The sequence below is a fragment of the Gouania willdenowi genome, chromosome 6 (assembly GCF_900634775.1).
Source record: "Gouania willdenowi chromosome 6, fGouWil2.1, whole genome shotgun sequence".
Classification (NCBI taxonomy): Eukaryota; Metazoa; Chordata; class Actinopteri; order Blenniiformes; family Gobiesocidae; genus Gouania; species Gouania willdenowi.
In genome coordinates, this window is record NC_041049.1 from 63,414,919 (window position 1) to 63,440,857 (window position 25,939).

Genomic DNA, 25,939 nt, shown 5'->3' on the forward strand with positions numbered 1-25,939 from the left:
TACATCAACACCAAGAAAGCTACAAGGACTCTTTCTGTTATTGAAGAACTGAACATAACCTTTTGAACTCCAACCTTGGAATGATGTTTTCCCTTTGTAAAATGTGTGTATATATGTATATATGTGTGTTTGTGCTGTGATGAGTGTTTTGTTAACTGTAAAAAAAAAAAACAAAAAAAAAAACTAAGTGACGTAATAATCTGACGGCTGCGAATGTTTGTGGACGTCTGCCGTGGTAAAAAATTACAAATTTCCGAAAATGAACTAAAAGCACATTTATAACACTTTCTGCTGAAATAATCACAAGGTTTGAATGTACTACGAGGAACAAAAGTTGAGAATGGTTGCTCACACTCACCTTCAGAAATATGAATTATGTTGAATAAAAGAAACATAATGTGGCTAAAAATGTCTCTGATTTCTTATTCTTGAACCACAGAGTGTCTGTTTTATGTTATAATCTGATAATATGTCTTACATATAATAAGATATGGGTTTTAGATTATTTATTTAAAGTTGTTCAAGGCACATTATTGCATTGGTAACTTACATGATCTCTGTTACTTGTCAGCGCTAGGGTGTGCGTGTCCCTTTAAATGCAAACCTGCACTTTTTGTTCATCCTCCACAGAAACAATTAAACATTTATTTTTTAGTTTTGTAAAGACAAATGTTTTTTGGACTGACATTCACAGCTGGCTGTCTCTAAAGATCAATGTACCACCCTTTTATTCCAAATATATCATTTATTTCACTGACAATTTGGACTCGCGTATCTCTGATGTTATAAATGTTGTTATTGTAATCGGTAAATATTTTATTCATACTTGTAAATGGAAAGACTCTACTCCTTTGTGTAATGTGTTTATTATTTGGTTCACTACCTACTTCAAGTCTCTTAAACTAGTCAAACATACCAAAAAAAAAAAAAAAAAAATGTATAAAGAAATCAAAATGTCCTTGCTCTTATAAGTTGTCATTGCCTTGTATGTGCCCTTTTCCTTTTGTCTGTATTAATTATTTTTTGTTTGCTTCTTCAGCGAGTGCCAGAGGGTATTATTGTGCCTTGTTCCCTGATTTAAAATGTATATGTATTGTATGTATTGTTTGTTAAAAATAAATAAATAAATAAATAAATATTTAAAAAAATAAATAAATATTGTCAACTAATTGTGGGTCAACATTATCTCGTCTACTTTGGTAAAGAATGCATCAGTGTTTCCTAGGCTAAAGGAGGTAAAAAAAGAGGAAGCATTTAGCCTCTTTTCCTGAGTTTAAAGAGAACTCGGACGCTCTTTATCATGGCCACCACTTAAACACTTCCGGGGTTGAAGGAACAGTGGCTAGCAAAGGAGATAGGAGGGACTATTCGTGACTGCAGGCTGAGGAGAAGTGCACATTGTTGACGTCACTTTTCTTCTTCGTGGCTGTTTTTGACCGCGTGTGCACAGAGGCGTGGTGAAATGTCGCCTCCCTGTGGTCACAGCGACCGTCCTCCTACACTACAGCATGGCCGCCGCTCTGTAGCAGTCTCTGTCACATGTCAGAGTAACTGAAGCTGAACATGTCGGCCGTGTTGCTCCTCAGAGGCTCACTGAGCAGACTGAAGCCGGCTAAGGTCCTTAATGGCGGCTGCTACTGCTGCTACCACACCGAGAGAGGAGTCTACGGTTACCGACCGAAGCAGAGCGACCGACACCAACAGTTGGAGAGAGACGGTTCACTGAACCAAGGTCAACACACACTCATACATGACTTATTAACTTTAATAAAAAACACTTATTTACTTTACTTAAATAGCGTTTTTACTGAAGCGTAGAACTGCCACTGGGGAAAATATTTTAGATCATTATATTGTATGAACAATATAGTTATATTGTACAAACATGTTATATTGTACGAATAATATCACGTTTGCACAATATATGTTCGTACAATATAATTAAATTGTAAGAAAAATACAATATCATGTTTGTAAAATATAATTATTTAATGTAGTACAATATAATTATATAATTTTGTACAATATACTATATTGATGTTCGTACAATATAATTATATTGTACTACAAACAATATAGTTATATTGTATACGAACAATATCACGTTTGTACAATATAATATCATATTTGTACAATACGCTATATTGTTCATGAACCTACTATATATAAGGTAAAAAAAACAACTAATAATATAAGTAAGCAAGAAAGAGAAAAAGTAAATTAGTATGAGTTAATAAGTTAAGTTGTTTTTTTTTTTTTTTAATTTTAATATCAATACACATTGTATTATTGCTGTAGTAAACCAAGGAAATGGTTGGTTGACCAAAGACTATGGCACACGTAGCGATTAGTCGACTCAAAAAAAAAAAAAAAACGTAGAATGAATGAGCAGGTGCAGAGGAGGACGAGGAGAAAGAAAAAGAGACAAATATTTAGTTTTGGCGTTTTGTGGAGCCGATTTGCTTTTAAACACAGACCTTTTATGATATGAACCTTATTCAAGCTTTGACCCGAACTCGACAAAACAAAAGCCACGCTCGTCTGTTGCATCAGGAAGTGAATCTGATTGGATCGCTCAGTTGACCAATCCTGAATGAGACTGATGTTAGTCCCTCCTACCTCGTTAGCATACGGACATAGAAATGTGGAAATAAATAATTGTGGAAATAAATGAATGTATAAATAAATAAATGTGGAAATGATTAAATGTAGAAATAAATAAATGTATACATAAATTAATGTAGAAATAAATAATTGTATACATAAATTAATGTAGAAATAAATTTAATACATTTAATTATTTATGTCCCATTTATTTTCCAGTTTGTATTAATTTATTCACGCATTTAATTATTTATTTATTTATTCATTCATTCTTTTATTTATTTATTCCAATATTTATATATGCATTTATTTATTTATTTGTTTATTCATACTTTTGGCAGGTTTGGTCCTCCATACAAACAGTGCATTGCCCTACATTCTATACAGTTGTGCCAAATAAACAAAAAAGCTAGAATTTGAGAAAACAAACAAAAAAGCATTAAACAAATGACCGTAAATTCTCCCAAAGGTCCTTTTTTAGTCCCATTAATTAGATTTACAACATTATTATTATTATGATGATTGTGATTATTTTTAATAATCACAATGATGATGATAATAATAATAAATAATTTGATTAAAAACCAGCTTCACATATCAGACCAAAAAGTTAACACAACAAATTCAGAGTAGAGACCTCCATTTTCCATATTTCAGGTGTTTTTACTTGTTGCTGTGACTGTTGTTGGTGTGATGGTGCGTTCAGGGTCCTCTGATTGACTCCTCCTGTGCTCTGTGCTCAGATCATGGCTTGGCACGGCTGGTGGAAGCCTACAGAGCACATGGACACAAAGCTGCTAAGATTAACCCTTTACTCCCCCACAAGCCCGTGGTGGACGCCGTCCCAGAGATAGACATGCTGAGCGGGGCTGTGACAGGAGTCCTCAACACCTCCGGTAAGACACACCACACCACGGAGCAGGGTTGGGCTCAATTATAATTGTTATCGCGTAATTGATTATCAAATACAATTATGACATAAATGTAATTGAAATAATTTGTTGCAGTTGAAATCATAATTTAATTGTAGATAAGTTCAGATAATTGACCGGGGTTGTGGTAAATTACATTTTTCAGTTACAATTACATTTTCAGTTATCCATGTTTAATTACATTTCAATTTATGATAACAGTTACTAGCATTTTTTCCAATTACATTTAAATTACAAGTATATTGTATCCTAAGAAAGTCAATTACAGTTTCGTTCTCAATGACTAAAGTCAATTACAAATAATCACAATTACTAAGCTTGAAATAAATAACCTATTAAAAGTTAACCTTCCTCTTGTGTTAGCTTTCTGTTAGCATCTCTTATGATAACGGGACGTAAATCAGCTGTAAATATTTTATATTAACATAATTTATATAATTTAATTTCTTTCCTATCTATTGGTTACTTTGTTAGGCTTCCTAATCAATGAAAATATAGGTTTTTATATTTTTTTTTAAATGGTAAAATGTGAAAAAGCTTGATATGAAATATATTTTAATAATTGTTAACTTAACATGTTACATAGAACTGTAACATGGTTCCCCAGTTTTGCGTTAAATTAATATTGACAATTTTCATAGAATATTCATGGGAATTACAATTAGAAAGTCAATTATCTGAACTCAATGACAATTTAATTACGTTTACGACAGCAACAGATTTTTAAAATTACAATTACACCATTATTGTCATTAATTATCAATTACATGATTACAATTATAATTGACCCCAACCCTGCCTCTCTCTCTCTCTGTGTGTTTCCTCCAGGCCTGAAGCACTTTGGTAAGGCTCAGGCTGCTGCAGAGGAGGTGCAGGTCTACCTGGAGAACACCTACTGTGGTCACATGTCTGTGGAGACCGATCAGCTGAGCAGCCTGGCGGAAAAGCAGTGGTTCACCGACCGCTTTGAGGAGCTCAAGCTGCACAGATTCTCCCCTGAAGAGAAGAGGAGGCTCGCTAAGATCATGCTGGAGTCGCAGGTGAGCCGTGCTCTGTGTGGCTGCAGAAAGGCGTCTCCATGGAAACCTGGCAATGTGAACCTGTTGGCTGTGTTCAAAATGGCCCACGTACTCCACACTTAATGAGTATATATTATTTACTACAGTGGTCCTCAACCTTTTCAGCCCACAACCCCTAAAATAAATAAAGGTGCCAGAGATTTGGGCCATAGTGTACAGTCAACTTATAGATGTAAATCCTTGTTTTAATCAAGAATAAAATGGGTTGAAAGTGTCCAAAAATGGTGGAAAAGGTGATGAAATAGTTAAAAGTTGCAAATTAGAGTGGCCAAAAACAGAGAGAAAAAGTCGTAAAAAGGGTGCGAAGTGTCAATATTGGCTTAAAAGTAGGAACAATTAGTTCAAACTGGCAAATAATTTGCATGACTAATCGTGGATGTGGTTAAATTGGCAAAAAATAAGCATGACATATGGTGAAGGTTGATCGATCAGTGTCGATTTCTCTTATTTTGGGGGATTGGCGATCGTCCGATATGAAACCGATATTTTCCGCCAGTCTTTTCTATCTCTGCAAATGTCTTAAAGTCCGTCATAAAGTCAGCCGCTGTCTTCTTCCACGTGAAACACTGTGATTGCCTTTATTTGTTAAACCAAAATACTGCTGTGCACTTTATTTTTGGCAAGGAGCTCCAAACAGGTCTACAGTTTAACCTGTTGGACACGTTTAGTGTGTTTTTAAAAGTTGACAAATGAAAGACAAAAGGAAGCTATATAATTTAGTATTTTGGACAGCATTGTTTTAAACTTATAATCTATTTTTGAATTAACTACCTCAGTGCAGTTAAAACAGTATATTTGTATTGTTTTGTGGATGTTGTTCAATGTTTTACAATAAAATAAGAATGGAATATTCAACGTGTATGTTCCTGAAAAACAAAAATCGGGATCGGCAAATTGCAATCGGTGCATCCCTAGTTTAAAGTGACAATTATGGGTCAACATATGCAACAGCAAAGTGTGAAAAGTGGCGGAAAGGGTTTATAACTTAAGTGCTGAAGTGTCTTAAAAGTGGAAAACAATGTGCAGGAAAGTCATTGAAATTTGATGGAGAAGTGGCAGAAATGTGAATAATGTAGCAAAAATGCATTAAAAGGAGCAAAAGATTTTCAAGAAAAAGTGATGAAAATAGGTTAAAATATGGCAAGTTTGGTGTAGTTAAAGAACAAGATTAAAAAGAAGCAAAAAATGGGCTCAAATTGTTCAAAAATAATCTTGATTTCTTAAAGGCACCTGGCAACCCTAAGGCTGAGAACCCCTGGTCTACGATATACTATTGATTGGAATGATGAGCATTCCCTCTGAAGTATACTTCAAAGTTTCCCAAGATGCATTTGGAACCTACAACAACAAAAACCTGAATCACACTGAGGCTAAATATCTCTGTTGATTCTCCACCTTTGAAAGTTTTGAAAACATTTTAAGTGAGAAAGTGACCAAGTAGAATATCAACATGTGCTCATTTGATCCATAAAACTCACGGAAACACATTTCATGCCAACATTTCGGAGAGTCTCAGAGACCTGCCATTGTGCAAATGACAAAACTTCAGGTTAACTTTAAAACAAGAGCCTTATTTACAAAAGCGTTAAAAAATTAATGGAAGACAAGATGAGACGCTTTTATTTTGAAAAGGGGATTTTTGATTGAAGCCGTTACAAGAACCAATTTTCCGTTCCGCTGGCAATGCATCATAGGGCGGTTGAGTATGACTAGTGTGCCCACCGTGCATACTATATGGGGAACTGTTCCCATATAGTTTAAATCCGGGTATTTCTCACGTTTCAATCTTTTCATACTATCTAATGTGAACGCACGACATATTAATTTTGATGTGAGACTTCCGTAGTACATTAGTATGACATTTACAACACAGCCTGTCTGTCCTGCATGTAGGAGTTTGACCACTTCCTGGCGACTAAATTTGCCACAGTGAAACGTTACGGAGGAGAAGGAGCAGAGAGCATGATGGGATTTTTCAGTGAGCTCTTCCATCAGTTGGCTCACAGCGGCGTGACAGACGTGGTCATCGGCATGCCTCACAGGGGCCGCCTCAACCTGCTGGCTGGCCTGCTCAAGTTCCCCCCAGAGGTGCACATGCTGTTATTGTCCTAAGTAGAGTAGGCATTTGTGATTTCAAAATAAAAGCCTATTTAGAATAAAGATAGTAACATTGGTTGCTGTGGTGACATTTCCTCCTCCTTCCAGCTGATGTTTCGTAAGATGCGCGGCCTCAGCGAGTTCCCTGAGGACTCGCCCTCTATCGGCGACGTTCTTTCCCACCTCACCTCCTCGGTGGAGCTGGACTTGGGGGCCAAGCGGCCGCTCCACGTCACCATGCTGCCTAACCCGTCCCACCTGGAGGCCATTAACCCTGTGGCTCAGGGCAAAGCCCGAGCCAGGCAGCAGCTCAGGAAGGAGGGAGACTACTCACCAGAGGATGAGGCAAGGCCGGGGGATCAGGTCGTCTGTCTGCAGGTGAGTCGCCCACAGCCAGGGCCAGCATTTTTTCCATTTACGATGAAATTACAGTTATTTATTTAGCTGCTTAAAGTCAATTACAATTACATTCTCAATTACTAAAGTTCAATTACAATTAATCACAATTACTGAGCCTGAAATAAATAAGCTATTAAAAGTTAACTTTCCGTTAGCTTTCTGTTAGCATCTCTTATGATAATGGGTCCTAAATCAGCTCTAAAATACACTAAAAACAAATATCAATCATGTAATTTATTTCCTATCTATTGGTTACCGTGTTAGACCTCCTAATCAATGAAAATATTAGTATTAATATATTTGTTGTGGGCATCTGAGCCTTTTTTGTGTCAGTATACCCCTTGATTTTTATTTTTTTTAAATGGTGAAATGTGGGAAAGCTTGATATGAAACATATTCTAATAATAAACTACATATGTGTAGAACTGTACATAGAGCTGTAACATGGTTCCACAGTTTAGCATTAAATTATAATTGACATTTTTTATACAACTTTCATAGCAATTACAATTACAGAGTCAATTTTCTGAACTTGTATTTTCTAAAATACAATTTAATTACAATTACATCAGCAACAGATTTATTAAATTATAATTACAATCATAAGTACGCCATAATTGTAATTATGGTGATCTGTCAGAATTCCTCATCAGACTTCCTGCAGATCTAAAGACAGAATCTTGTGCTCCTCCTAAACAGATCCACGGTGACGCCTCTGTAAGCGGTCAGGGGATTGTTCCAGAAACCCTCACCCTTTGCAACCTCCCCCACTTCAGGGTCGGTGGGAGCTTCCACCTCATTGTGAACAACCAAGTGGGTTACACCACGCCATCAGAGCGGGGGAGGTCCTCCCTGTACTGCAGCGATGTGGGTCAGTGCTACTCAGGAGGGTGACTTTAACCCTCGGGACACCTTTGAAAAAACCGACACTCTTTGAGCTTAGGTACCAAAACAATAGCCTTCATAAAGCTGTTGTAAAAATGTGTATATATATATATATATATATAATTCAATAAGAAAAACACAAAATTTGCATTTTTTTCAAAAAATAAGGTGCAAAGTGGAATATTTGATTTGCAGTTATTATTGCCTTGAGTAGGTTAATAATTGATAGGAGCATTTATTTTGAGGCGTTATTTTTTTTAGCATTATGAGTATTTATTAGAAGAAAAAAACCTACACTCTTACCAAAATGGTACCCTTCATAAAAGTGTCTTTAAAATGTCATATATACAAACTTTTTCCTACTTTTTTCACATAGAAACTTTTCAACAACTTCAGATCGAACCATAAATATAAAGTTTTTCATTATATTTTTATGCATTTTGTTTTTTTTTTCCCTTTTTGAGAAAACACAAATGATGCATTTTTTCTCTCCAGAGATAAAGTGCATTTTGTATTTTGAAGGTAGAGGCCTAGATTTATTCAGCATTTATGGAAAAGCGACTTTTCTATGTCAGGATAACGGTATCTCCAAAATATGTGGCTGCTATGGGAGCAAATCGGTCCCGAACACAGAGTGTGTCGGTACATTTTATATTTCCTGTTGTATTCATCTTTCAATAAAAGTGATCATGGAACTATTCATGTTTGTGTGTGTTCTGCAGGTAAGATGGTGAACTGTGCTGTGATTCATGTGAATGGAGATGATGCAGAGGAAGTGGTGCGTGCCACTCGGTTGGCTGTGGAGTACCAGCGCCGCTTTAGGAAGGACGTGTTCCTGGACCTCATCTGCTACCGTCAGTGGGGCCACAACGAGCTGGACGAGCCGTTTTTCACTAACCCGGCCATGTACAAGATCATCAGGTCAGTCTGAGAGACCTGTTCGCTCCATGGTTACTGTCACCATTACAACATCATCATAATCATCATCGTCGTCGTCTTCCTCTTTCAGGTCCCGTAAGAGCGTCCCCGACTCGTACTCGGACCAGCTCGTATCTGAAGGTCTGATGACCGCCGAGGAGCGAGACCAGATCAAGTCGGAGTTCTACAGCATGCTGAATGACAAACTGTCCAACATGACCCTGTACAGCCCTCCGCCCACTAACCTGCAGGGCCGCTGGGGGGACCTGGTGGAGCCCAAGGACAGAGTGACCACATGGGACACGGGCGTTCCTGCTCCACTGCTGCAGTTTGTTGGAGCCAAGTCTGTGGACATTCCAGAGCAGATTCAGCTGCACAGCCACCTGAGGAAGACCCACGTACAGGTACGCTGCAACCTGAAACAACACACAACATAGGTGCAACCTATGTGGTGCAGCCATGAAAAGAAATTATAAAACTCTGGCACTTTCTGTCCGTTTCGGTTCTCCCTTCGACTCAATTCGTGAACTCTCGCATCGCTACTCAAAAAGTTAAAACATGGCGCTGTTGACTGGAAAAGGCAGTGACCAGTGGTGAGGTTTGGGGCGGACCAATCACAGCCCTTATAAGCCGCGCCACCTTGAAGCATGGGAGTCTACGTCGCCGTAGAACGCTACGTGTAGCTATGGCGTCAGCCTGACGCAGTAGCATATATCAGACTTTACAGAGCGACAGCCATGCGGTTTTTGTATATTGTTTTTAGATTCTGCAGCTGTTTGTCACACAGTGTGTGTGTGTGTGTGTTTTAGGGTAGGTTACAGAAGTTGGAAGAAGGAACTAAACTGGACTGGTCAACAGCGGAGGCTCTTGCTTTCGGCTCTCTGCTTTGCCAAGGTGAGAATTCAGGAAAGTCTGTAGATCAGATGTTTTGGTTTGACCCCACCAAGACATGGACGAATGGTTCTCACAGGCTTTAACATCCGACTCAGTGGACAGGATGTGGGACGAGGCACTTTCAGTCAGAGACACGCCATGGTCGTATGTCAGGAGTCAAACGACATGTACGTCCCTCTGAACCACATCGACCCCCAGCAGACGGCTTTCATGGAGGTAAGCAATCACAAGAGACAGAAACAAAGACTTAAATCAGGGTTTTTCACGGCATGGGGGATCGCGTGGTGCGTACGCGAGCACCACTGGTGTGGGAACATTTTGAAATGTATAATTCTTTAGAGCCAAATTTATTGAAGTAAAGCTGAAGTTGTTTTTTTGCTACTTTTTTGCTCACTGTCAAATGTTATTTGTTATTACAAGGGGTAGGATCATATAAGTTTATACTTACTCCTACTCCTTTTTGAACATGCAGGGTTTTGTAACCATTTATTCTCACTTTGCTTCGTTTGATTGATTTATTTTTTTTAGATTATTATTATTATTATTATTATTTTCATTGTGATAAATACACGGCTGTTGTTTTCCATGTTTGAAATGAAATTAAATCAAATAAAATTAATTGGTGAGGGGCAATGATGAATGTAGTTAGTGTTACTCATGCCTGGTGTGTATATATACTGTGTGTGTGTGTGTGTGTATATATATATAGAAAATAAATAACATTTTATTATACATATATTTTATACCTGCAGTAATATTGTACACTGACACACACACACACACACATTAGTCTTTGTTTGGATTATGAAGCGCACTGTTTATATTGGGCGGTGATTGAGTTACAAATCAAAGGATGCACACATTAATCGGACTGAAAAAAAACCTTACCTGGTCCCAGAACACGGCCTGAACCCGTCCGACCCGGCTGATTTATGTGTTTTTCGGTTATGCAGAGAGTTTAAACAACCCGTGCACGCCTGGAAGTCCCTTTTGTGTCCAAGTCTGCAACAATTATTACGACGGTACCGATTAAAAATGGAAAAAACAACAGAAAATCCCCCTACGCTGCTGAAAACTCAACGTTCGACAGCGCTGGCGAGAACCCTGATTACATGATCCTGTGACTTTGTTGTGCTGTGTGTAGGTGTGTAACAGCCCACTGTCTGAGGAGGCCGTGCTGGGATTCGAGTATGGGATGAGCATTGCTCAGCCGAAGCTGCTCCCCGTGTGGGAGGCTCAGTTTGGAGATTTCTTCAACGGAGCTCAGATCATCTTTGATACCTTTATATCAGGAGGTGATTCCTGGTGTCCCACAGTAACAAACGCACCACATTTTCAGCAGCATGTGGGTAGACCCAACCTTTCCAGGTGAAAGAAGTGAGATCTGTGTGTTTAGGTGAAGCCAAGTGGCTGCTGCAGAGTGGGATGGTGATTCTGCTGCCTCACGGCTACGACGGCGCCGGACCTGAACACTCCTCCTGCCGCATGGAGCGCTTCCTCCAGGTCGGTCACACTTTGAACATGTTGACTACATTGATTCAAAATGAGCTTCTATGTTTGATAACTGATAAGAAATCATAATTTTTTTCCCCAAGTTTATAATTTTAAAACAAGTTTAACGTTTAGATGAAACACTACATGTAACTTTATAACTTTGGTTTAGCAGACAATTTTTTTTTTCTTTTTCTGTATTTCACTTTTTATTTGGAAAACACATCGGTAGGCACAATGTGACTCATACAGTTTTTCAGAGTGACCTTGGCTTTATCTCCATTGACCTTCATTGAATGAAATGAACAGAGTAAAAACAAAAACCAATAATGAAGAGTCTCAGTCCACATTGTCTTTCCAGAGTTTTCCATTTTTTTTAAATTAAAACAGGGAAAGAAAAAAAATGTCCTTTTATCACCTGTGACAAACATCCCCATTCATTTTTTGTACACCCTTCTTTTCAAAAATATTGACACGCATGTTAGAAACTTGGTCAACTAAAATCTGATCTTGCTGCTTTTGCATATTCTGTCCATTTGGACGGATTTGTAGAATTTGTCCTTTGAGGGAAATTGACAGCTTCTCCATAATGTAGATCTTGTGTACAATACCAATCCAGTCATTAATGGTCTATTACAGCAGACAATGATTAATCAAAGTGCATTCATTAATGACAAGTTGCTTTTTTTTAAAAATATCTTTAGAGCTTTTTTTGGCAGTCTGTGCAGTGGCAGTTTCATTTTCCCTGCAAACGCAGTCATTCTTATGTTCTTTTCAGGTGCTTCGATAACCTAACTATCATCCATCCTTTATTCTTGCTTATTAAATATTATGTAGTTTTTGAAAATGGGGCATTTAAATAATAGTGTTTACTAACATGATGCTGGTAATAATGATAATAATGAGAACCTTTAAATCAGTCTAGTTTCCCACCATGCACTTCAGTTTGTTAGAGATAGTTCAGTGCATGGTGAGATAGGCTTCTCTCTGTTGAGTCTCACCTCCATTTGTAAATGTGGAATTATAATATTTTGCATTTTTGATTCAAGATTCATAGTGTTCATTGTCTTATGCACAGTAAGGAAATTCTTACTTTGCTGTCCACACTGGATGCCACAAAGAAAAACTAAACAAATCTGAAACAAAAAACAAAACAAAGAAAACAAAAATATAATTATTATTATAATAATTTATAAAGTATTTACAATAAATATGTACATGGTAGAAAAAATAGCAAAATCAAATATGAAGTGTATTGTGCAGTGGGAGAATGAATAGAGCTGACGGTGAAGCATGATCAGCTTTAACAGCTGTTGAGTCTGAGTTCCTCAGTCTGGTGGTTCACTAAACTTAAAGTTATGTGTGTTTCCAATGTCCAATAAAGTCTGTCTACAGTATGTTAGCAGTGCATGACAATTGTGCACTGCTGTAAGAACATAAAACACACAAAAAAGAAGAAAAAGCGGGCATCCAAGAGTGGAGCGACAATCACGTCTGCCACGGAGGGTGCCATGATTTTGATTCTAAAAAAAATATTTAAAAGTTTAACTTGATATGGGAAAAAAAACAACATCATTGGACAAATGTCCACACTGAGCGTACGTGATTATTAGTGTTTTCTGCTCTGTCTGTCCCTCAGATGTGTGACAGTAGGGTGGACGGGGTGGACGGGGACAGCGTGAACATGGCCGTGGTCAATCCCACCACTCCTGCTCAGTACTTCCACCTCCTGCGGCGTCAGATGATCCGAAACTTCCGCAAACCTCTGATCGTGGTCGGACCCAAGACGCTGCTGAGGTTCTCTGTAAGTGCTGAAGTGATGGTGAAATAAGCCGTGGGACGCTTTCACTTCCCTCTGATGTTTCCTGTTCTGTCAGGGAGCCGTGTCCAGTCTGCAGGACCTCGCCCCAGGAACATCGTTCAGGCCTGTGTTAGGGGAAACTGCTGTGTCAGCTGAAAGGTGATGCAATATCATTAACTGACAACCAAACATGGAGTAACCAGTACCTAAGAGGCTTATACAGTCAAAGCAAAGAGCACACATGTGGGAAATGGCTCCTGATTCTAAGTATTGTTACTTTACACATTGGCTGTTTTTGCAGCGTTCAGAAGGTGGTGTTCTGTTCGGGGAAGCATTACTACGCCCTGCTGAAGCAGAGGGAGGCCTCGCCAGCCAATCAGAACACGGCGCTGGTCCGAGTGGAGGAGCTGTGTCCGTTCCCCCTGGAAGCTCTGCAGCAGGAACTCAGCCAGTACTCTAATGCCAAAGGTAACGTCTTAGCATCAGGTTTACAGTTGGAGAACCAGTTGAACTGGATTTTTAAAGGCACGTAAGCAATTTAGCTTGGCTGGACAATCCGTAACTTGATTAACATACCCAGACAATGAGAGTGAGAACCACGTTTTCTTCTGTGACCAGAATGAAGCAGAAGATGCATATTTGCACAGATGAGGAAACCCGCTTCATGCCGCTATAGTCAAAACGTTTTAAAATACCTTTAGAGCTTCTTCCTTGGGTCAACTGGAACTATAATAATACGCACCGATATAGCGCCACCTATGGAGGCGGCGTCAGATGGAGTTTGACATGACTTTTCTCTCCTTAATTCACCTGTGAGCATAGCTTGATAGCTGTGTGAGTGGAAACACACAGCACTGCTTTCTCCACTACACATTAAAACTGGAACAACAGTATTGACCAAGGTTGATTGCTGCGAAAATGTAATTAGAGTGAATGTGCTCTGACTGGTTTTAATTTTTCACTATCAAAATGAGTGTTGTGCTCAGAATAGAAATTGCTAAGCCAGCCGTCCCTGCAGTGAAAGAGTAACTAAACCCCTGCTTTCTCCTGACCTGCCACTAGGAGGGAAATTCAAAAAATGCCTTGATTATGGGCAGGGCTCCAGGAGCAGTTAAGACACGCCCAGTCTATACTATAAAATCTCCAATGAACAATCTATGCTATGTTAAAGCAGAACTAAGTAACTTTTTCACCTTAATAAATCCTTATCGTAGTCCCTGTGAGGGTAATACAAGTGTTTATGGGGTGATTGGGGGTGCTGTCTGGCCAGAAAACCGCACTTGCAACTTTCCTGCCTCCAACCCAGTGGCAATACGAACTGCTTTATGGCAGCCCAATACAAACTAATGCTAGATTATGACCAATCCCGTGGCTGCACACGGTTGTCTACAAATTAACTTTTTTCAGACTTATATCATGGCGGAGCCAGGAAAAAAAAAGGGAGAGAAGACCTTTGTCCGAGGAACGGAGCAACTCCATGCAGTGACAGCTCAGCAGCAACACACAGCAATCACATATCGTTGCGGCAACAGACACGCACACACACTCACAACCCAGCGCTCCATCAGGCAGCACACACACAAATATCCATCCATCTATCCATTTTCAGAGCCGCTTTGTCAGCATACAAGCACACACCACACACATTTCCACACTCCCTTTCGTATTACTCCCACATCATTCATTTATTTTACTTGTCTCTCTTCCTCATACTGTTCACATGGTCACATTGGACTATATGTGTGAAAGCACCCTTAGTGTCACTGTTGTATTAGGATTTTTCAGTCATCGGGTGCTACCGTCTTGGGAGAGCAAAGGTGCACATGTAGCTGTGGGGTGGGGCAGGTGGCGGGGGGTGCAGAGTTTTTTATGACAGTGACATAACCAAAAGGGACCTTTAGGGGGAGCGCTAAGCGCAAGTTACTGAGTTCTGCTTTAACTAACTACTCATTACTCAATATAGCTCTATATTCACTCTTCTCTCAATCCAACCTACTCACCACAGATTGTAGAGCCCACAGGTGCTAGTTTTTATAAAAGGGGTGGAACTAACGGTGCTTGTTTTCAACGCAAGATGATCCAAAAACATCACATGATCTTGTTTTCAGCCAATAGGAAAAAATCAATTGTAATAGCCTGGTTTCAACCCATAGAGGGCAGTCACTGTGACATTTTACAACTAAATAATCCGAACCCGAGTCAACAATTTTAATTCTGCAGCTTCTTCTTAATGTATGTTTAATGTTTAAGATGTTTCATGTTCATTTTTCCTGAAGCTTTTTGAAGGGGCGCCGCCCTAGTACCCCCATTAACAAATTACCACTGGTCCATCGATGGTTTTTGTGGAAATCACTGGAGAATTCAGCAGAAAAAAGAAAATCTCCATAAATTGTGTCCGTGCTCTGTGAGGATCATGTTTAACCAACAGGTGGCGACATAACACTAACTATACAGCCATTCACTTGGATCTGACAGTTGGTAAACTAAGGTTATAATCATCTGTATGACTGACAGTCAATCAGACTGTCACCATCAGAGGTGACATGCCCCGCCCCCCACAACGACTCGGCGTGATGTCATTCTTTAAAAGCAATATTTAACGCAGACACGTATTCAATCACTTTCTGTGTTATCAGTTTTGTACAAAGCACTGAAAAGAAGCCAAACCTGAGTGAAAGGAAAAATAAATGCATGCACTGGCAGCCAGTGGAGGAAGATAAACTGGGAGGGATGTGTTCACACCGTGATAGAAGGCCCTGTTGGAGCCTAATATGTGACAATGAACAGAATTGTTACTAAAAAAATGTTTTAAAAAAAAAATGATCAAATGTAATAACTGGTCAATAATGTAACAAAATGCTGAGCCCAAAATGTAAAAACTTTTGCTTTTTTTCTAGTAGGATGAACAACAACAAACAACAAGAATTCACAAAAACCCTCCCTTCCAGCCTCAAGATTATTTGCAAAAAGAAAAATAATTGTTGTAATAATAATAGAACAAAATCACGTAAAAAAGCGAGTGATCATACTGTAGATAGGAAGGAATATACAGAAAATAAAAAATAAAATAAGAATACCTAAATAGAAATTAATTAACAAAATATTAAAAAGAAATAAAAAACTTAGAGGTAAAATAGCATTTTTTATATATATATATATATATATATATATATATATATATATATATATATTTATTTATTTATTTCTCCAAAAGGCTTTAATAATAAGTGTATATATATATATATATATATATATATATATATACTTATTATTAAAGCACACACACACACATTTACACATGCATTTGTGTATGGTACTGCTCTCTACATTAAAGCAATTAGATATGTAATCCATAAATCACTGACTTTATGATGTAATTAAATGTAAAAAATGTTTTGCCTGCCCCATAATGTAACAAACCCAAAAGTTGTTACTTGTTATTGACCAGTTATTTATAACACTTCAGGTCGTTGTTACATATTAGGCTCTAACAGGCTCTAACGAGGAACCCTGTGTCACAGGAACACTGTTTGTTTGCTCATTACATCCGAGCTCTGCAGCCGCTCAATGATTTACAGACTTTCACGTCTGTCTCTCATCAGGCTTCAGGTCTGTATGTCGGTATTAGAACTTTGTGTGTCATTCAGCCACTGTAACGTCAGACGCTGCCTTCAGGTGAATCCTGATCTGGTCTTTGTTTCTTCTCAGAGTTCGTATGGAGTCAGGAGGAGCCAGCAAACATGGGCCCTTGGTCCTTTGTTGCTCAGCGCTTTGAGAAGCAGTTGGCCTGCAAGGTAAGCACCTTGACCTGTCAACTGATCCACACAGGTTCTTTACACTAATTGGCCCTCATTTATCAACCTTGCGTGAAAATGGGTGCAAATTTGAGTGCACATTTGATTGTATGACAAGACCGTCTGATTTATGAAACATTCGCAACCGACCAATCCCAGCGTACAAATGATCGGGTATTGATAAATGTGGCGGCTGAATTCGATCGTCATTAACATGTTACGCCCTTAAATCGTCCCGGTTCGGAGGCCTCGCCCACTGAGGTCAAACAAACACTGGCAAGAAAATAAAATAAATCCTGACATCTTAGGTGAAGCAAAACAAAGATGTGCTTTTTAACATGCAAATTTACGTACAAACAGTTGATAAATGATGGCCAGTGAGTGTGGCGTTAAATTTGTACAAGGATTCTGCATGAACAAAGACTCATTTTGAGAACTTGACTTTGCCTGCATTGAATTGTGAAACAAATATGACGTTGTGGTAACTGCCAGTTTCCTCTGTCCTCATCAGCTGCGGTTGGTAAGCCGCCCAGCTCTGCCTGCGCCTGCCGTCGGGATCGGTGTGCTCCATCAGCAGCAGCAGGAGGCCATCCTCACCTCCACCTTCTCCTAAGAGCTGACGGAGCACATCCAGGGATTCATGTTTACAGGACACGTGTCATACCGGCACACTTTACACTGGAAAGGCAGTCTTAAACCTCTCATGTAGGACTTCTGTCTGACCATCTCATGCATTAGCTCAGACATGGGCAACAAAAAATACATTAAAAGACAAGAAAAACACAGAAAATACCCCCAAAACGACTGCAAAAATGAACAAAACAACAAAAAATTACTCCAAAATAATGTACAAAATTACAGAAAATGACAGTAAAAGTTCACAAAAAGACAAGAAAAGCATGAAAAATGACTTCGCAAACACTACTACACTACAAACAAACAAGCAAAACGACAACAGAAATACCCAAAAAGTACTCCACAAAATGCAACATTACAACACGAATACACAGTATGACTCCAAAAAACATACATTTTACTGGAAAAACTCACAAAAGAACAACGGAAATGCACAAAATTCCTCATAACAAACAAAATGACAACAATCATACAGTGTGACTGAAAAACATTAGATTATTAGTTGTCTGTCTTTAGATATAACTCATTGTTTGACACTTTTAGAATCAAAAGCACTTCAGTAGGAAACAAAATCTGGACTGATGTTAGAGGAGATGAACGTGTTTCTGAACAAACGAGATGTTTTCCATTTGATTAACAAAGGTGTGAAGGGGAAACACTCATCTAAGATTTGCATTAATTTCTACTTTTCCAATTCCATCTCGGAATTAAGACTTGAATGTTGAGAAATTGAAGTAAAGGACTATTGCGAATAAATAGAATTTGGTTATTTTGAAATAAATCTATTTTAATGTTTAAACATTGCATGGGGTTTTATTGGATTTGTTCTTCATTGTAAGTCTATACCAAGCAGGCTTGTGCAGATGGCTCACAGTTTGTCGACCAACACGAGCGTCCCCACAGTCGGCAGAGGAAGCAGCCCTGGGAGGTGACCAGACAACCATAATAACCAGTAAGGCACCAGTAAAATCTACCAAGGCAAAGGTCCTTGAGATGTGAGATATTGGGCAGTCCTCCACCACCCTAAGGCTCCAAGCCCCAATACTGTCTCTGTAGACCACAACAGTAAAGTCATAGCATAAAAATCACCTTTCTCCTTTGTTTTAATGCAGTTTTATATTTATACTTAGAAAATGTTCACATTTAAGAACAATATGACATTAGTAATCAAGTTTAAGTGCGGGTTCACATTAAAATATCCTCTCCTGCCTTGTAATTTAATAATTAAATTTAAAGAATTAATAAATACAATACTGTACTTTCGGTTGACCATGTGTGGAGCATTAATAGTGTTTTGGTCTTGAGCTGGCCGCACTAAAAAAATTTGGGGTTTTTATTCATTTGTTTTTTTAAATTATAAAAAATATGTATGAACGAAATATGGTGATTTCTACCCAATACGTACCCCATTGCACCATACACATATTCTGCTCAAGAGGAAAAATTATATAAATTACACAGAAACTTAACATATACCGAAGCGTACACACACATACAGTATATATACAAATAAACATAAATGAATGTATATTAATCGATAGCATTTCTTGCCAAGCAAATTGTGTTTAATAAATACGTCTGCACTGCTTGGTCAGATATGTTGCTAGTGGTACAAGCTGGGTTAGTGCCCGTTTCTCTCGTCCGCCTTGTGTGTTTGTATTTGTGCTGGTTACCTAAAGAGTGGGGATTAGTTGTTTAATTCTCTTATACATTAATGTTGATACAGAGAGCCAAACAAAGGGTCAAACGTTGTTTTTTTTTGTTTTTTTGCAGAGCTCAATCGACAACCATTAAACCAACCTACTCTATAGTGTGTTTTATTATTGTTTTTGCCATGTTTGAGGGATGTATTTACATGCACTAGCAAGCAGTAAATTACAAATAGCGCTACCTCCAGGATGAAATGATTAAAAAAATTATTGATTTATTGACATTTTCTAAAATAAATAAATTTAGCTGGATTTTTAAAAGTATTTCAGGGTGTACGATTTAAAGTAATTCCAATTACAGAGCGATGAGCACAGAGAAATTAGGATGTTCAATCGACATACTATATGTTTGGTAGATTAATTTTCCAAAATAAAATAGTTTCTCAATGAAAATGCCAGTACGCTAATTAATTGACTAAAACAAAAGATAATTCTGAATAGGATGTTTTCTTGTGTGCTTTCAGATTACTATTCTTTTTTTTATTATTATTATTATATATTTAACAGGATAGGTAAAATTCAGAGACAAATTTCACTGTAGGGCTACATTGTGTATGACATTAGGGGGTACACGGCTTCAGGTTCAATGTCTGAAGGGGTACGTGACTGTGAAAAGTTTGTGAACCACTGATCTAAAACATTAGAAAAACTGCATTATTGATTTTTTTTTTTTTTTAATTAATTACAAGTAAAAACTATAAAGCAATAAAAATGACATTTAATTGCTATGGTAAAAGTAAATGCTAGGTAAAACATTAATCCTAAACAGGGTTGGGGTAAATTATAATTTAACGCAAAACTGGGGAACCGTGTTACAGTTCTACACATATGCAGTTAACAATTATTAAAATATGTTTCATATTAAGCTTTTACACATTTTACCATTAAAAAATAAAATAAAATCTAGGGGTATACTGACAAAAAAGGCTCAGATGCCCTCACCAAATATATTAAAAGCTATTTTTTCATTGATTAGGAAGCCTGGTAAGGTAACCAATAGATAGGAAATGAATTAGATGAAAGATGATGTATGACCCGTTATCATAAGAGATGCTGACACAAGAGGAAACTTTTATCAAGTTATTTATTTCAGGCTCAATAATTGTGATTAATTGTAATTATGTATTTCTGAGGATAAAAAAAGTAATTGTAATTTCGTTGTAATTTGGAAAAAATGCTGGTCACTGTAATCGTAATTGAACATGGGTAATTGAAAATATAATTGCAACTGAAAAATGTAATTGACCAACCCTGATCCAGAAAGTACAAACATGAGTCTCTAGCCCCTAAATATTTATTTATGCTTTTTTTTTTTTAATAAACTGATTTATTGCTTAATTGTGACCATCACCAGCCCTCCCTAAGGAAGGGTAAGAAATCTTTTATTATAGGGAGGATATAAAAAGGGAGAGCAGTGTTACACCTGACCCTAAATAAACTGACTATCAACCTATGAACCACAATCCGTGTGTTTGGTGGCCCTTGGATGGTGTGGGGACCTTTGCGGGGGCAGAGTGCCCCCTGACTCCTGTCACAGTTGTGGGGACCCTGGCTGAGACTGTGTGACTGATGAAACAGTTTTTTTTTTTTAATCATGAAGAATGTCATGATGAATACGCGCGCACACACGCGGTGAGGAAAGAGCTGTTGCCGTTGCTATAACAACCGCGGTGCCGTTCATTCAGCCTCGCGCACCGACACAGGCCGAGAGACGGGCTGTGTGTCCCCGCCTCACCGTCATCTCAACCCGCGGGAGCTCCGGCTGTGGATGAGCTACGTCAGAGAGATTAAACCAAGAAGCTCCGTCCGTGTGTAGGACGGTCCTCCTCCTCCTCCTCCTCCCCCCGGGACATGGGCTCAGGCTGAGCTGACACACAGCCAGGGAGCTCCTCTACAGCACCACTTCTTCTGCTTCTTCTTCTTCTTCTTCTCCCTCCTTTGTGAGGGCCTGGCTCCGACACCGCGGTGATCCTCCACCTTTCTCCCATCCTCACCGCGGCCCTGCTCTGCTGCCAGACATGGCGAGAGAAAACGGCGAGTCCAGCGACGGGTCGTGGAAGAAGCACGTCGACGACATCAAGAACATCTTCGACTTCAAAGAAGTCCTTGGCACGTGAGTAGTGCATCAATTACCCGCAGCGGGAAAGTTTAGCGGCACTTTGTGGTGAACAACGGCCGGGGAACGGTGAGCCGTGCTCGGACTGACAGCTGTTGAATGTCCGCAGATACTGACAGTGGAGGATGACACACACGCGCGCACACGCACACACACACACACGCACACACACACGGTGGTTAGAGTTGGGGCTATAGCGTGTATAGCAGAGAAATTCAGGGGCCACAAAAATGTGACTGTCTGATCCTAGTGCCACATTTATCAACATTCATGTCAGCATTTAGCAGAATGAGCAATCTGAGCATTAATACAAGCTCGAAAACACACATTTCAAGTGTTTGAGTTCATTTTGTAGATTTTCTCGTCAATATAGCAATTTTTTGTTGTCTTTTTGTGTGTTTTTTAGGTCATTGTGTGTTTTTGTTATAATGTTACTGTTGTTGTCATTTTGTGTAATTTCACGTCTTTAAAGTCCGTAATTTGTAGATGTTGATGTTTTTGTAGTTATTTAATGTCATTTTGTGTGTTTAAGTGGTTGTTTAATGTGTCATTGTTGTCATTTTGTGTGTTTTATGAATATTGATATTAAATCTTGTGTTTTTGTTGTTGACATTTTGTGCATTTTGTTGTCGTTTTCTGTGTTTCTGGAGTTTTTTGTATTATGTTGTTCTTCATATAACTTCCAACTTCACGAATTACAATTTTGTTTTGGGGGCTGCACAAAATTAGACCGAGGACCGCCAGTTGCCTATGTCTGCATGATAGTGTGGGGGCTATGAGACAGTGTGGGGATCCTTGTGCAGCGTGGGGACCCTGGGGAATGTGTGGAGACTCTGGGTTGCAGTTGGGACCATGGGACTGCCTGGGGACTGTGAGAGTGAGTACCCCGAGACTGTATGCTAACCAGACAGTGTGATGACCCTGGGACAGTCTGGGTATGTGGACTGGGGACCCTGATATCTGGGATTGTGTGGAGACATTGCAAAAGTTTTGGGAGTCTGGTACCACCCTTGAGACAGTATGGGGACACTGATATCTGGGATTGTTTGGAGACATTGCAAAAGTTTGAGGACCCTGGGACAGTGTAGGGACACTGACGTCTCGGATATTTTGGGGATATAGCAGCAGTTTGGGGACTCTGACCCTGGGACAGTGCAGGGACACTGACACGTTGTGGGGACACTGATATCTGGGATTGTTTGGAGACATTGCAAAAGTTTGGGGACCCTGGAGACAATGTGGGAACAATGACCCTGGGACAGTGTAGGGACACTGAGACATTGTGGGGACACTGACATCTGGGATATTGTGGGGATATCACAGCAGTTTGGGGACCCCAGCAGGACCCCAGAGACAGTGTGGGAACCTTAACACAATGTGAGGAGCCCGGAACAGTGTGGAGACACTGTGTGGACCCTTGGAAAGAGTGGGGATCTTGAGACTGTCTGGGGACCTCTTTCTGACCCCTTCTATTCCTCTGAGACTGAAGAGTTGATACATTCCTCAGTTTATTTTGGTCTGCTGTTGTTTAGCGTGATGTCTTCCTTTGCTACAGATTAGTTTAGTAGCAGCAGGGACAAAGTGGTCCCCTGAATCAGAAACACGGATTAATACGCTTACAGTAGAGCTGCGCTCCCTGTGCAAGACTCCAGAGTGTGATCACACATCTGAGAGTGTTTTTCCCATTTCTGTAACATGCTTGGATCTATTAGACGGCGTCCTCTGAGGGAGGGGAGTGTGAGTGAGGGCTGGTGTTTACTTTGTGTGATGGAGTTCACCAAGTGTCCCATAAAACTGTTGTCACTGGGCTCATGGGGACCAGTGACTGCAGCTGGACTGAGAAAAAAGGGAGTTTTTAGAAATGACTGATTTCTAAATCAGTCATTTTACTTGTACTTAATTACATTTTAAAAGAAGCAAAGTAGTAACATTTCCACACCCAACCGTTACTGAGTAAATTATTATTTTTTGTTTTGAAATTATCAACGGACATTGTGAATCTAAAAAAAATTAATTGACCAGACAACAATCAAAGACATCACATCTTAGCCGAACAATCAGATTAAACGTAATGCACGGCACCAAAACACCATTGAAAGCTGGTTATTTTCTCAGTTTTAAACTTAATAGATTTAAGTATAATTATAGGCTCAATTTTGCATTGAATTAATTGCTGTTATTTCGTTTAAAAATTATAACATTTTGTACAGACACCTTTGTGGAACATAAATTAAGTTCCAATTGTGGTAGATTTGGTCTCTTCCTACATGAGATGTTTACTGTATGCAAGGGAACTGTGGTAAGATTTATTACCAAAAATAAACGTGGGGGGGTGAAAGTAACTAGTAACTTTCACTTTGACAACTATTTCATTGAGCTACTTTTTTACTTGTATTTGAGTATTTTATGTATGACTTACTTGTACTTGTACTTAAGTACAATTTCGATCAAGTAACATCAACTTGAGTAGAATATATCAGTACTCTTTACATCTCCTTTGTGTGATGGAGTTTACAAAGTGTCCCATAAAGCTGCCGTCACTGGACTCGTGGGGACCAGTGACTGCAGCTGGATGGAGAAAATAAGGGAGTTGATATGATGTGATGAAACACAAGTTCAGCTTGTGTTTGGTGAAATGTGAGGATCTGAAACAGTTTGATGTTTGATGAGAGTGAGAGGATGACTCACAGGCTGCCCTTGGACTCCTCTGTCAGACCTGAAGGCAGCATTGATTCTTCCAAGGCCTTCATCTCCGTGTCCGAAAAGCCTCCCTACAAAACCTGTGAATCATCTGTCTATATACATGCGCACACACACACACACACAAAGAGGATGGAGGAACGTTTGTCTATTCCGCCCACAGATTTAGGTTCGTGATATTTTGTTCCTGTGTTACGTACCGGTAGTTTTATTTATATTGTACTTATTGCCAAAGGTGTAAAGAGAACTGATATATTTATTCAAGTAGAAGTACTATTACTTGATTGAAATTGTACTCAAGTACAAGTACAAGTAAGTCATACATAAAGTACTCAAGTACAAGTAAAAAGTAGCTCAATTAAATAGTCCTAAAGTAAAAGTTATGAGTGACTTTCACCCCCCCACGTTTATTTTTGGTAATAAATCTTGCCACGGTTCCCTTGTATACAGTAACCATCTCATATAAACTAAAAAAGAACGAGACAAGATCTTGTACAATTGTAATTTATTTTATTTTCCACAAAGCCATCTGTACAAAATAAAAGGTTTGCCAAAAGTACAATTTCTTTTTAAATAAAATATCTCTAAACAATTCAATTCAAAATAATAAGAAAAAATCTCAGGCTCTAAGTATAGATACATTTATGAACTCTGAAACTGAGAAAATAAGCGTCATTCGATGCTGTTTTGGCGCTGTACATTACATTTAAAGGTAGGGTAGGTAATTTTCTCTATTTTAAGTTTTTGGTTGAAATTGTGTTTATGTCCTGACAGAAATGAGATCTTATGTGCTCTGAAAGAGGAACAAAGAAAATCTGTCATCTGTAGCAGCTGTAAACCTGTAAAAACTTGAAAAAATGAAAAAAGACGATTCATTTTTTACTAACCAATCACGTCTCCACGCTCGTTCTCGACCCCTTGCGTGCACGAGCCCACACTCAAAGCGCGTCACTGGTGACTGATTTTTAGTCACGTTTTTTTACCATATATAATGATGAAGTTTAGTGTTGACTTACTGCAGAATAAGACAACATGGTTTCTACACAATACAAGCGATGAGCTGAGGTCCGCTGTTGGAGCACCGGCGCTCGTGCATGTAAGTGAGGGGCGTGGCTTTAGAGGGAGCACAGAGGGGAGGGGGTGAGTAGAAGCGGAGCACTCGGAGGATGCTACTTTCAAAATCATGTTAGTTTTCAAAAATGACCTACCCTGCCTTTAATCTGATTGCTCGGCTATGATGTGATGCATTTAATTGTTTTCTGGTCATTTCATTTTTGGTAGTTTCACAATATCTGTTGATCATTTTAAAACGTAAAATCATATTTCACTGAGTAACTGTTGGGTGTAGAAATGTAAAGAATTACTTCACTTCTTTTAAAACGTACCTAAGTACTACAAGATACTACAAGTATCCATAAAAGCAACTCATTTACAGTAATGTGAGTACTTGTAATCTATTACTATCACCTCTGATTAATAGCTTTATAATTATTCAGTCGACTTTTCCTTTACTTTTACCACATTTTATAAATGAAACAGATACATTTACTGCACTGCATTTCTCATAAGTCTCTGAAAAACTAGTTGCTTTGTTTTTTGTTTTAGCATACAACAAAATGATGAATATATTAAAAAGAAGAAGAAAAAAAAACTAAACAGCAAAAGACGGATGGATTAAAACAACGACAACCTTATCTCACCCTCCTTGGATGGTATGTTTTTCCTCTTCCAAAGACCTGAGAGTTTAAGGCTTCAGATGTTGTTCCCCTCCTCGTTTGGGGGTCCCTGTTCCCAGTGCTACCGATACCACGGGGACCACATGCACATGCAGTTCAGTGTATATCCATTATATGAGCATTTACTTTGGCCAGATCAACTTACAAG

General features: G+C 38.8%; 2 protein-coding genes across 3 annotated transcripts in view; both read left to right on the plus strand.

Annotated features, from left to right (window-relative positions):
• Positions 1-1,563: 1,563 nt before the first annotated feature.
• Positions 1,564-18,329, plus strand: dhtkd1 (dehydrogenase E1 and transketolase domain containing 1). Its single transcript, XM_028450825.1, has 17 exons — positions 1,564-1,732; positions 3,348-3,500; positions 4,365-4,576; positions 6,509-6,703; positions 6,821-7,090; positions 7,811-7,982; positions 8,719-8,917; positions 9,006-9,318; positions 9,724-9,808; positions 9,885-10,024; positions 10,953-11,103; positions 11,205-11,311; positions 12,939-13,103; positions 13,177-13,259; positions 13,402-13,568; positions 16,809-16,894; positions 17,406-18,329. Exons 1-17 carry the CDS (start codon positions 1,564-1,566, stop codon positions 17,505-17,507), a joined length of 2,769 nt encoding a protein of 922 aa, XP_028306626.1. The 3' UTR covers positions 17,508-18,329.
• A 2,568-nt stretch (positions 18,330-20,897) lies between these two features.
• The window catches only part of camk1db (calcium/calmodulin-dependent protein kinase 1Db), a 42,605-nt gene continuing 37,563 nt past the window's right edge, over positions 20,898-25,939 (plus strand). The window contains exon 1 of one of the 2 annotated variants that reach the window (XM_028450155.1): positions 20,898-21,352. In XM_028450155.1, coding sequence (XP_028305956.1) covers positions 21,258-21,352 — 95 coding nt within the window. In that variant the 5' untranslated portion in view covers positions 20,898-21,257. Of the gene's footprint in view, positions 21,353-25,089; positions 25,152-25,939 lie in introns of those variants that run through there. The other variant, XM_028450156.1, reaches the window with a different exon arrangement.